The following is a 13526-nucleotide window of genomic DNA, read 5'->3' on the forward strand; positions in this document are numbered from 1 at the left end:
CCAACATGACTAATATGGAAATATGTTTAAAAGGATTATACATGTTTAACCTATATCAACTTGATTGCTGTCTTGAGGAAGAGGAAAGAGAAGAAAATAGAAAAATTAGGAACACAAAATCTTACAAGAATAAATTTTGGAAACTATAAGTGTATTTGAAAAAATACAATAAGAAAACTTATTTGCTTTAAGCAAAGTTAGACCAGAAAAAATAAACTACTGGATTTACCACTCAAGGTTTTCTTTAAAAGTATGCATCAAGGAGCAGCTAAGTGGTGTAATAGAGCACCAGCTCTAAAGTCAGGAGGACCTGAGTTCAAATGTGATCTCAGACACTTAACATTTCCTAGCTGTGTGATCCTAGGCAAGTCACTTCACCCCAATTGCCTCAAAAAAAAAAAAAGTATCAATTAGTTAAAAAGTATTAAGTTTTTACTATGTGCTAAGTTCTGAGCATTCAGAAAAAAGCAAAAGCAGTGCCTAATTTCAGGGAACTTTTATTTTAGTGAGGGAAGAACATGATAAAGAATGTATATGCCAAGATCTTATGAATTCAGTGACAGATTAGGTAAAATAAATGAATGCAACACAAGATGATATGCTGTGTATTACATGTTTTAGAAACATGTAAAAAATTACAATGTTTATTATATAAGTCAATAAATTTAATCATTTTATTCGGTCTAAGTTTGTTCACTGCTATATAAATTTACAGTGTTTTTCCCCCTTTAGAATTTAAGTTCCTTATGAGTCAAGACTTTGATGTTTTTTTGTCTCTTGAGTTTAGCACAGTGCCTGACATTTAGTATAAAACTTTGATTGATTGATCAAAATCACTTGTTAACTTCCTGACCCTACCCATCCAGGTTACTCTTAAAACTGTTACCAAAGAGTTATCAGATGGTACGGTATGAAAAGAGGTCCTCACACCAATGAACCCATAGATAAGTTTGGACCAAAAATAGATAAAGGCTGTAATAAATAGAACTGATACAATAACTTTTTGATTGCTAGCACTAATTTTAATTTGAAAAAGTCTTTCTAAAATAGGTAGAACTACAATCAGATTTTGAGATGGGCCCCTGAGAAATCTCTTAACCTTATTATATTTAACTTTTATTATACTTCTGGCCTGCTTTGTGTATTATATAAGTTTTGTAGTGAAAGTATTGATATCACCTGACTTATAAACTTGGTTTACAAAAAGTAAAGGCTATACAAATAAAGCAAACTAAGTAGATCTGAATTTCTCAGTCAAAAAGTATTTTTCTAGATCTAAACAATCTTCATAAAAGAAGTACTTATTCAAAGTAATAACAATGTCAATGTACCCTTCTCCAGGACTCCATAGAACTGGTAACAAGAATAATTTCTCAAAGGAAATTATTTTCCACAGAACCAGTTTTTTTTAAGTTGCTTGCTCGTTGAACATTCTGTCCAAATGTTCCCACAAAAAATTCAACTGAAGTCATGGTTTTCTCACTTTCTTCACAGTATGATCCTAAACAAGTCACCTGTTAAGTGATGAGAATATATGATATAGTAAAAAGATATTCATGTAAATATGGTAGGGAAAAAGAGGATAGTTCTAGACCTATGTCACTATTCTGATCTCAGACAAGTAAATTTTAAAAAATGTATATGAACTTGATAAAACAACAACAAAGATGGGTATTCTTTTATATTTCAAATAGAAACACAAGATTGTATGTGAAATTAAGACTCTAGTCTGTATAGTTTTTGCTGTTGTTTTTTGCTGAGGCAATTGGGGTTAAGTGACTTGCCCAGGGTCACACAGCTCGAAAGTATTAAGTGTCTGAGGTCACATTTGAACTCAGGTCCTCCTGACTTTAGAATTGGTAAATCTCTCCAGTCTCTTTCTTTCTGAAATCATTCTGCTGATCCTTTCTTATATAACAATAATGTTTCATTACATTCATATACTCTAGTTATTCAGCCATTCCCCAGCTGATGGGCATTTACTCAATTTCTAATTCCTTACTACTACAAAATATCTTTGCACATGTGGGTCCATTTCCCCTTTTTTTTTTTTTTTTTTTTTTTTTTTGATCTCTTTGGGATACAGTATATCCTTTCTTTTTATGGAGCTATTAGATGGCACACTGAATAGAAAACATTGGAATCAGAAAAATTGATCATCTTCATTAGTTCAAATCCAGCCTTTAACACTTACTAGCTATATGAGCCTGAGCTGGTCACTGAACCCTGTTTATTCATCTGTAAAATGGGCTAGAGAAGGAAATAGTAAATCACTCTAGTATCTCTGCCAAGAAACTCCCAAATGGGGTCATGGAGAATCTGAAACAAAACTGAACAACAACTATTTCCCTTTCCTTAAGGAGCAAAATTCCCTTCATCCTATAACTCTTTCTCTTTACATTCCTTTCAGCTTTTGTCACTATTACCTTTTTTCTTTTGTTTAAAAACAAACAAACAAACAACAACAACAACAACCAAAAAAACCTTTCTTCCTTTGAAGTTTATCACATCGAAATTTTCCACATTATTCAAAACATGGCCACTATTGTTCACCAGGCTCTTTCTCAGGGATTTCAGCACTCAATGTCTTCCTCTCCTTCCCAAGTTCTGTTCTTATTCTAGAAGACTTCAACATGAAAATGAATGTTCCCTCCAGCTCCTAAAGTCTCCTTAAGTTTGATAGCATTCTTTCACTCCATCTTAGGCACACATAGAGAGTCACACTCTGGACTTAACCATTACCTACAAGTGGTCCACTTCATTTAAAAAACTAAATTATCATTCCAACTTTCTCAAAATCTCACCCCTCCAAAGTGTTTTTTTTTTCTCCCTTTGATCATCATTTAGAATTTCCAGTTACTTCTTTTTCTTTTCTGTTTTTGCTTTCCATCTTTCCCAACCCCTTACTCTATACTTCAAGTTGTTCAACTCCTCACTGTTATCAGCTCTCAAATCCTTTACCTCCTAGTCCTTTCAAAGCTCATTTCTTATTTTTTTTTTTTGTTTTTTGTTTTTTGTTTTTTGGTTTGGTTTTTTTTTTTTTTTCCCTGAGGCTGGGGTTAAGTGACTTGCCCAGGATCACACACCTAGGAAGTGTTAAGTGTCTGAGATCACATTTGAATTCAGGTCCACCTGAATTCAGGGCTGGTGCTCTAGCCACTGCGCCACCTAGCTGCCCCCAAAGCTCATTTCTTGTTAAACTCCATTCCTGAATTAATCCCATTATCTTCCTTTGCTCTTTCAAAAAAAAAAAAAAAAAAAAAAAAAAAAAAAAAAAAAAAAAAAAAAAAACAAAGAAAAGAAAAGAAAAACAAACCCTTTGTGATAATATACATACTCTAGACAAATTCCTACATTGTCTGTCTGCAAAAATGTCTCTCATTGTGCAAGTTGAATCTATCATCTCTCTCAAAAGAGGCATATAGCATTCTTTGCCATGTTGGTCATTACGTTAATCAGAATTCTTTTCTTTCAAAATTGTTCTATTAATCAATTGTTTTTCTGGTCCTGCTCATTTGATTCTACATCAGTTAATCTATATCTTTGATTTCTCAGAACCTGTTCTTTTTGTCATTTTGTCATTATGGCATAACAACATTCCTTTACATTTGGCTCTTGTGTTCTTACATGCAGCTGAATGGAACTGGAAGAAGTCACAGAACCATACTGGCTGGGTATACTATAAATTCATACTGTTCAACTTCATTTGGGTCCTTGGCATAGGAAGCAATCCCTTTTTCCCTTCCTAATTGATTTCTTATGCCATTGCCCACAGACGCTATTCTGAACCTCTCCTCCTCATTTTCTAGAGCACATTTTCTCCTACTTCCCCTACTACCTCAGCTAAGGAGAAAGAAAATTGGAGCAATAGCTCCCTTTTCTCCCTTTCTATTTCAAAAATATAGCATCTCATTCTTCTTTCCCCCATTCTGTTATAATGAGATGACCATTTTCCTTGCCAAGGCTAATTCTACATGTGTCCTTGATCACATCTTCCCCTCAGTTATCCTTCCTGCTTTTTTTCTAGTCTTCATCCTCTCCCTGTATACTGATATCTTCCTTACTATCTTCAAACAAGCCTGTCTCTTCCATCCTAAGAAGAAAACAAAACCAAAAACAATTTTCAATAAACTCCACATTCCTAAAGATTCCTCCCCTTTCTCCCCCTTCCCAACACTATATCTTTCCTACCTTTCTCCCCCAAGTTCCTAGGAAAAAAACTATCTACATTCTTTGTTCCTACTTCCTTTCCTCTTACCTTGATCACTGCAATCTGGCTTTCATTATTGACCTGATACAACATTCTCCAGTGAATTCTTAATCTGATGTTTTTTTTCTCAGTTTCCATCTTATTTGATTTTTTCTGCTGTATTTGGTTCCCTTTTCTACACCTGTATACTATCTCTAGTTTCCATTATCATGACACTATTTTCTTCTGATTTTCTTATTACTTACTTGATCACTTCCTGTCTTTTTTGCTGGTTCTCCACAATTGTACAATGTTCAATCGCTGTGGGTATTCACCGAGGTTTTATCTTGAACTTTATTCTGTATCCATACTGTCCTTTTCATTTAGCATCAAGTTCCCATGCTTAATACCTCTTTGCAGATGACATAAATCTATTTGGCAATAAAAAAGAACTTTAGTGTCTATTGTATACCAAGCACTGTGCAAGAGGCTGAGGATACAAAACATGAAACAAACCTTATTCCCAAACAAGTTACATTCTAAACAGAAAGACAAGAGGCACATGTATGTAGTCATATATAGAATGAATATAAATAAATGTATTTAAGGCATTTAGAGAGAGACAGGAGATTAAGAAAGGCTTCATATAGAACGTAGTACTTGATCTGTGTTTTAATCAATGGGAAGATTAAGTGAGGTGGAAGAGAGGGTTTAGTGGAAAGCCAATTTGGTTGGATCACAGAGTATAAGATGAGGATTAATGTACAATTAGACTAGGAAGATAGTTTAGGAAAAGATTGTTAATTTTTTTTTTTAAATGTGTGAAGTACTTAAAAAGTTAAATAAAGGAATTTATATTTTATCCTACAGGCAATAAGCAGTCACTAGAATTTATTGTATAAAGGAGTGAAACAAATCCATACTTAAATTAGGAGGCTGTTGCAATAATATAAGCAAGAGATGATGAGGTTCCAAATCAATGTGGTGGCTGATTTGGCAACAACCTGTCTCCTGAACTTCATATCCACATCACCAACTGCCTGTTAAGATATTTCAAGGCCCACTATGATTCATTCAGCTGCCTTCTCTCTTCACCCCTGCTGCTCTCTTTTGTTGATGAGTTCTTAGTAGAATTACCATTTTGAAGAAATGACAAATCATCCTTTATTCTTTAGGCTTCAATCTCTCCCAGCTTTTGTATTCTACAATCCCTCAGAATGGAATATTTTAAAGATAGACTGTCTTTCTTTTTGCTTGTATTTATATTCTCAGTACTAAGTCTAGCATATAAGTGCTTTATAAATGTTGACTTGATATCTGGAGATATCTCAAACAACATATTTTAATAATATTTTATTTTTATAAATAAATGCAAAGAAATTTTTCAACATTCACCTTTGCACAACCTGTGGCCCAAATTTTCTCTTTCTCCTCACCCACTCCCCTCCCCAAGACAGCAAGCAATCCAGTATAGGTTAAATATGTGTAATTCTTTTAAACATATTTCCCTGTTTGTCATGCTGAACAAGAAAAATCAGCTCAAAAGAGGAAAAGGAACAAGAAAGGGGGAAAAAAACCTAAGCAAACAACAACAACAAAAAGGTAAAAATACTATACTTTGATCCACGTTTAGTTTCTATGGTTCTTTCTCATGGCACTGTCAATCACAAGTCCAGTGGAATTGCCTTGAATCATCTCATTGTTGAAAACAGCCACATCCATCACAGTTGTTGTTGCTGTATACAATGTTCTTTTAGTTCTGCTTACTTCACTTACCATAAGTTCATGTAAGTCTTGACAAACATTTCTGAAATCATGCTGCTGATCATTTCTTATAGAATAATAATATTGCATTACATTAATGTAGCCATTCTCCAATTGATGGGTATCCATTCAGTTTCCAGTATCTTGCCACTACTAAAAGGGCTACCACAAACATTTTTGTACATGTTGGTCCTTTTTCCTTTTTATGATTTCTTTGGAATACAGATCCAGTAGAAATACTGCTAGATCAAAAGGTATGCACAATTTTATAGCCCTTTGGCATAGTTTCAAAATGCTCTCCAGAATGGTTGAAACATTTCACAAATCCATCAACAATGTATTAGTGTCCAAACAACATACCTAAAACAGAATTTAGTATCTTTTCTCCCATGTCAACTGATCTTCCAAACTTTCTGTTATCTGTCAAAATTACCACCAATCTTTCACTTTCTCAGGTTCATAATCTTTGCATCAACTTTTTTCTTCTCACTTTTCCTCACTTCACCTCAGTTCAGTCTCTTTATATTCTACTCACAGTCATAAACCATTTAAAGTATCTATTGAGTTGATGTGGAACTGAAGCTCAGGGGAGAAACTGTTGATTGGCACAAAGTAGCTAATCTTATTGATTCATCCACTTGTAGATACAAAATAGTTTGACAAGGAAAATTAAGTTAATCAAGGAAGTCTTCACAAAAGACATATAATTGCCTCAACTGAGCCTTATAATAGGGACCTCAAATCTTTACTCTCAAGAACTTACATTTTATGGAGAAATCACCCTTATATACACATATTTTATATATATATATATATTATATATATATATATTGATATATATTATATATATATATTGATAGATAGATAGATGCAAAGTAATAAGCCAAAATTAAATTATATATACAACATAATGTAATTATATTATCAAGATTTAAGAACCTTGGTGGCTAGAATGGATGAAGAGTTTAAAGTATGTGCAAAGCACTGAGGATACAAATAGGAAAGATCGAATTGGTTCTTAAGAAGCTCACATTCTTTTGAAGGTGATCATACAGATTTTAGCAGCAATCAAATAGGGAAAGAGAATGGAATCTTCGATAGTAACAAAAAACGATTGGGAAGGGCACTTAGGTAAAAATTTAGGTAATGGCAACGTTTTCAGACATTTTTAGAAGCAAGAAGTCCTTGTTAGGTCCTGCAGGGGTTCTGTTAGGCAAGTGAAAGTGTATTATTAAAGTTGGAGGCAAGCGCACTGTGTTAGGTTACTAAGGAAGCTGCTAGCCTAGCTAGACTTTCAATAAAGTCTTGTTTAAAAAAAAACAGGATGTAGTTTATCAATAAAGAGTTGTTTTAGTTAAAAAAAGGCCACCTATATTCTCGCGAGAAGTCGATGACTTGTTCGTCATTAGCTTTACCCGTTCTCGCGTAGTTTGGTAGAGCCTTGAGAGAAGGGAGTAAGGAAATAGGGAAGGGAAAAGTGGCCAGAGGCCGGTGTCTATCTCGCGAGAGTAGCGTCACTCTCGCGAGGTTTGGGCTGCGTTTCCCACCCCCACCCCCAGCCTCAGCTAAGTGCCGTTTCGGTTTAACCTAGTGTGTGTGAGTGTGAGAGCGTGTGTGTGTGTGTGTGTGTATGTGTGTGAGAGAGAGTGTGTGTTAGGGAGGTCTGAGGTGAGGGGAACGGGTAGTGACTTCTCCAGGAAGGAGGGACAAAGGGAGCGGGGGGGGGGGCGCCCAGACCTCGGGCCCCCAGCGTCAGGAGGCCTCGGGGCGAGCTGGGCTGCCGGCTGGGGGAGGGCCCGCGCAGCCCTCTCAGACAGGCCCGCCCGGAGCCCGAGGCGGCCCTACAGCTCCAGGGGGCCGGGCCGGCCTCCCCCACCCCTTGCGGGGCGGGAGCCTCGCTTTCAGTTTTTGAGGGGCTTTTTTTTTTTTCTGCTTTCCCCTCCTCAGGCCCTTCCCTCCAACTCATGTAGGAAGGGGCTGAGGTGTAGGGAGGAAGGGGGGGCCAGGGCGGGCGCCTTCCCCCCCACCTCTCTTCAGGAGGAGACTTTGCTGGGTGTGAGTTGGGGGGGAGGGTGGGGATTGACTTTGGGAATTCTGGGGGATTCCTCTCCCATCTAGAAGTTAGGGGAAGGGGAATGCCCAATTCAGAGAGACATGGGGGCAAGAAGGATGGGGGTGGAGGGAGTTCTGGGGCCATGCATCCATCATCTCTGGGTGGTGGCGGCAGCTCCAATAGCAGAGAGAGGCATAGACTTGTGTCCAAACACAAGAGGCACAAGTCCAAGCACTCCAAAGATATAGGCTCTCTAGCCCCTGAAGCAGCCCCATTGAGCACCATGATCAAGCCTTTGGTGGAGTACGACGACATCAGCTCTGATTCGGACACCTTCTCTGATGACATGGCCTTCAAGCTAGAGAGAAGAGATAATGATGATCGTCGGGGTACTGATAGGAGTGACCGGCTCCACAAACACCGCCATCATCAGCACAGGCGGATCCGAGAGCTATTGAAGACCAAGCAGATCGAGAAGGAAAAGAAGTTAGAAAAAAACCAAGAAGTCTCCAGCAAGTCCGTGTCCACGAAGGACCGAGTATCTGGGACTTCAAAACGACTGAATGAAGAGAATGATGAATACGGGAAGGTACTGGTATCTAAGAGTAGTAGTAATAAGGAATCCAGATCAACCAAATTCCATAAAGAGAAGACTCGAAAAGAACGAGAGTTAAAGTCTGGACACAAAGACCGTTCCAAAAGTCATCGGAAAAGAGACCCACCCAAAAGCTACAAATCAATAGATAGTCCCAAACGGAGATCCAGGAGCCCTCACAGGAAATGGTCTGACAGCCCTAAGCAAGATGACAGTCCTTCTGGAGCATCTTACAGTCAAGAATATGATGTTAGTCCTCCAAGGTCTCATACCTCCAGCAACTATGACTCCTACAAGAAGAGTCCAGGTGGATCCTCGAGAAGACAGTCAATTAGTCCACCTTACAGAGAGCCATCAGCTTACCAGTCCAGTACGCGTTCACCAAGTCCATACAGTAGGAGGCAGAGGTCAGTGAGTCCTTACAACAGGAGGCGATCATCCAGCTATGAGAGGGGGAGCGGTTCATATGGTGGTCGATCACCTAGTCCTTATAGCCGAAGACGCTCTAGCAGCCCATTTGTGACCAAGCGCTCTGTGAGTCGGAGCCCTCTCCCCAGGTATGTAATCTTTTCAAATCTTTACCTTGGGAGAAAATGGGTTGTGGGGGATAAGGGCTGGAATGCATGGAAGGACCTTTGCCTCTCAGTAAGTAATCAGGACCACCAATGACCAAGAACTTTTGTTAGCTACTTGTGGAAATAGATAAGCCCCTCTAGTACCTAGCAGATCTCGTTTTTCAAAAGTAGAGCATTTATAATATGGTAAAAAACTATTTCCCATGGTTGGTCCCAGCTCCTTTCTTTGGTAACACTTTCATCTGCAAGGTTCAATGGGAATAGCCACCTGTTCCCATTCCCAAAGATGGTCCCACCAAAAAAAGGATGAGACACTGTGGGGGAAATCCATATTTTCTACTTGTTTTTTATAATTGTGGTCTAGATGTCTTGAGCTTGTCAACCTATTCTTAATTTTTAAAAAATTCCATTTCTGTTACTTTGAAGATGTTTAGGTAGGTTCATTTTCAAATTGCTAGCATTCTATTTTCATCATCCTTATTCCCTTTTCATATTAATTTTAATCATTCTATCTTGTGTTTAAAATTTGTCACAATATTTTCCTTTCTTTTGACAACACAGTAAGATAAAAATATGTGATGTGATGAAGAGAAATAGGCATCCTTTTAGCTCCATCATCAATTTACCTTGTGACCATGGACTAGTCTTTTCCTTTCAGTAGATTAAATTAGTGCCTAACTTGATGATGCCCTTAGAGAAAAGAAGTGTTCTTTTCTCATTTGAGATACACAGCTTAAACAGTAAACTACTTATGGAAAGTTTTTCTTTTCAAGAAATAGGAAGCAGCACCGTTTTTTTTTTTTTTTCAAACATACTATTACATGGTGTTAGTATTTTTACTCCCATTTTTAAAAAATTGTGTATTAGATACACTAAACTACCCTTCTTTTTTTATGTGGCAGTGTAAGCTCTAGGAATAAAGGATGGAAGAATCTAGCACCATTCTTACAAGAGTTTTTGCTAAATCTATGATGGTGTTAGACAAAGTCACGTATAATGTTTTTTCCAGTTCTAACATTCTGTTGAGCTATGAGGCTGTGTATTGGCTCCTTTTTTTTAAAGGGAGCTGGAGTATTTTTAAAGAATTAATTGTTTTGTTCCAGAGTATTGACAGTTTTCCTACCAGGATAAATTTTATTGAGTATTTCCTGGTAGTTGTAGTTAAAACTTCTGAAAATATCATTAGTCCATTGGATTTGGGGCTACTGAAGTTCACTAATTTGTAAAATTAGGGAACTCTTTTAGTCTCTGAGGTATATTCCAACTTCACTCTGTAACATTCTTGAAATCCCAAGCTTCATTCAGGGCTCAAAATGCAAGAACCACTTTCTATATCAAGTATTTGAAGATCCATGTTAATTGTTCCACTTCCACCTTCCTAGAATTACTTTCTGTTTTTGCATACTTTGTATACATTTTGAATTTACTTTACTGTGTGCATGTTGCTTTCTTCCCTCTCCCCAGTGGAATGCTTCTTAAAAGTGGTAATTTTTTTCTTTGCTTTTCTTTTTCAAAATGCTTTTCTTTTCAAAACCTAAAAAACTATAGTTTCTGGCATATAGTAAGTGCTCAGTAAATGTTCGTTGAGTTGAATTGAAGAAATGCCAGTAATAACTGTTTTTCTGAGTAATAGTTTTGGACAACGATAGAAAATACTCCATCTCATTTTCTCTTTCTTTCCTCAACTTTGTTGACGTTTGTCTTATAGTAAAAAAAAGTTTTAAAATACAAGGGCATGATGCAAATTTGATGCATATTTAATTCCTGGCATTCCAGTCATTTCTGTAGTTTTTTGTTAGTTTTCCTTAAAAGAGCCTTGCCTTTGCACAGAACATCAATGTTTGGTACTGTCTCTTGTGTGCATTCTACCTCCATTACATTGGCAGGACAAAATGGTGCCAAAAGTTCAATGTATACTTATCAGAGTGGATAAACCATGAACATGTGATACCGTTTTGTGTCCATCCTGTGTTTTTCTTTTTTTATGTTGTAAGAAGGAAACAGACACAGTAAGCACTTGAGATTTTTTTATGAATTTAAGTTGGCAACACTATTAAATCAAAAAATCTGCATTAGAAATTACTATGTTGTAATCATAATAGTGATACTTCAAATGCAGGTGGGATTGAATTGGTTTAATTTAGTATCATAGGTTTAAATTTGGAAAGAGTCTCATGAACCGTCTAGTTCAGCCCCCTAATTTTATATCTGATGAAACAGACCCAGTGAGGGTAAAGTGACTTTTCCAAGGTCACAGAGGTAGAAAAGCACTAGAAACAATATCAACTCAAGGCCTTTGACTTCAGAGCCATTGTACCATCTACCTTCCCAAGAAGATAAAAGATGGAATTGATTCAGAATTGATTTTTTCATAAAAAGGAAATTGAGACTAACATGCCTCACTTCAACCTCCAATACATCTTTTTTTTTTTTTTTTTTTTTTTTTTTTTTTGTGTGTGAAGAACTAGGACTCGTATCTGACATAATCATGGTTCAGAAAGTCCTGTATTAATTACTTTCAGTATTTGGCTCTGCAAGCATAGGTATATAATAGGACCTGGACCTAGGGAGAAGTTAGAAGCCCTGGATTTTGATCTAGTTTCTGTCACTTAATAACCTCTGGACTTTGATTTCTTCTTCTGGCAACTAGAAATTATAACAGTTGCTCTGTCTCCATCATAGGATAATTATGAACATCAATTTAGTAAATATTTTAAGTGCTAATGTACAAAGTATTTTGGGAGATAGAACATAGTTCCTATTCTTGAGTTTACAAACCTAGTATTTAAATTGAATGAAATACATGAAAAAAATTAGAAAATTGTGAAGTACTACATACAAAAGAAAAGATGGTAGAATTAGTACTAATAAATAATACTAAAACATTTTGTTGGAAAATTTGGTTTAAGTCTATAATATCGATGAAAGACTAAAGACAAAATTTTGGCTGGAGTGAATACTCTTCAAAAAGAGAGTTTATGGAAAATGTTTCAGAAATTTTATTTGGGAAGAGGAGAGAATTTCATTTTAGTTCTATTATAATGACAGAAAAGAATTTTTTTTTTGTCAGATGTTTATTATTATTATTAGATGTTTAAAAAAGGAACATTATTAACAGTATTTCTCAAAGATACATTTGACAAATCCACATACAAAATTTTTATCTCCATAAATGTGCATAATTTGACAATGGGTTTGTGGTGAAAACTATAGAATATCATGGTAAAGTTAAGTTTTCATCAGTAACTCTCTGGAGCAGACTTGCCAAATTACTGTAGAGGATGTTGATGATTAAGAATAGACTACTGGTGGGGCAGCTAGGTGGCATAGTGGATAGAGCACCAGCTCTGAATTCAGGAAGACCCGAGTTCAAATTTGGTCTCAGACACTTCCTAGCTGTGTGACCCTGGGCAAGCCACTTAACCCTAGCCTCAGGATTAAAAAAAAAAAAAAATAGACTACTGGGAGAATTTGTGGTTTGTCCAATTTGATTTTTAGGAGAAATGCTTCTTCTTGTACTTCCAGGATTTCATAGGCAATTCAAATAGAATTATTAGCAATTCAGATTTAATTTAGATTTCTCTTTTATCAAGGTTAAATTATATCTTTCTAAGGAAGGGAAGGAGGGAAGAGATCTGAGTTCCTGAAAAGTAGAATGTAAATCACAACATTTTAAAAGGGGAGCAGGAAGACTGACTCCTTTTATTATTTGATAAATCCTGAGTTCAATTATTTTTGTAATACAACTCTAAATTTTTCTGCATTTTAAAAATTTCAGATTTTCGTCTTTATATTTGGATACAATGGGGAAACACCTGTAATATTTAAACCAATTAAAAATACAGAGTAGATTGCTTTAGTCCTGAACAATTTGTCAGAAGTCTGTAAGATAAACAGCTCCTAGTCAGAAAATTTGGGTATCTGACACATGCAAATTATTTTTATTTTTTACAGAAAATCATAATTTCAAGAATCTCTTTAATATTTTTACAACTTTCTGGGCAGTGAGGTGGCGCAGTAGAATACAGGCTTTGGAATCAGGAGTACATGAGTTCAAATCCAGCCTCAGACACTTGAAACTTAATAGTTGTATGAGCTGGGGCAAGTCACTTAATCCCTATTGCCTCCCCTCCACCTCTTCCCCCACCAAAAAAATCTTCAGATATTTTCATAACTTTTAAGTGTTTGAAATGAAAAATCTAAAATCTTTGTCATTTTATGTTATTATTTTTATTACCCCTTCAAGAATACAAAAAAGACTCATATTTCCTTAACTTGGTAAGTAGAGAAGAGCGTGCACTTAAGTGAAATGAGGAAAATATAGACAAAAGCTATTTAACAACTTGAATG

At 36.2% G+C, this 13526-nt stretch overlaps 1 protein-coding gene and 1 long non-coding RNA gene across 5 annotated transcripts in view; one reads left to right on the forward strand and one right to left on the reverse strand.

Annotated features, from left to right (window-relative positions):
- Positions 1-942: 942 nt before the first annotated feature.
- On the reverse strand, positions 943-7224 carry LOC141541340 (uncharacterized). The gene is made up of 3 exons (XR_012481758.1): positions 6985-7224; positions 4456-4620; positions 943-1514 (listed from the first exon to the last, which is right to left on the reverse strand). It is a non-coding gene; the product is annotated as an uncharacterized LOC141541340 (long non-coding RNA).
- An 830-nt stretch (positions 7225-8054) lies between these two features.
- The window catches only part of CDK12 (cyclin dependent kinase 12), a 79485-nt gene continuing 74013 nt past the window's right edge, over positions 8055-13526 (forward strand). For 2 of the 4 annotated variants that reach the window (XM_074261378.1, XM_074261379.1), the window contains exon 1: positions 8055-9158. In XM_074261378.1, coding sequence (XP_074117479.1) covers positions 8089-9158 — 1070 coding nt within the window. In that variant the 5' untranslated portion in view covers positions 8055-8088. The remainder of the gene's footprint in view (positions 9159-13526) is intronic. The other 2 variants (XR_012481202.1, XR_012481201.1) reach the window with 1 other exon arrangement.

Source organism: Sminthopsis crassicaudata, chromosome 4 (genome assembly GCF_048593235.1).
Source record: "Sminthopsis crassicaudata isolate SCR6 chromosome 4, ASM4859323v1, whole genome shotgun sequence".
In the NCBI taxonomy this organism is placed as follows: domain Eukaryota; kingdom Metazoa; phylum Chordata; class Mammalia; order Dasyuromorphia; family Dasyuridae; genus Sminthopsis; species Sminthopsis crassicaudata.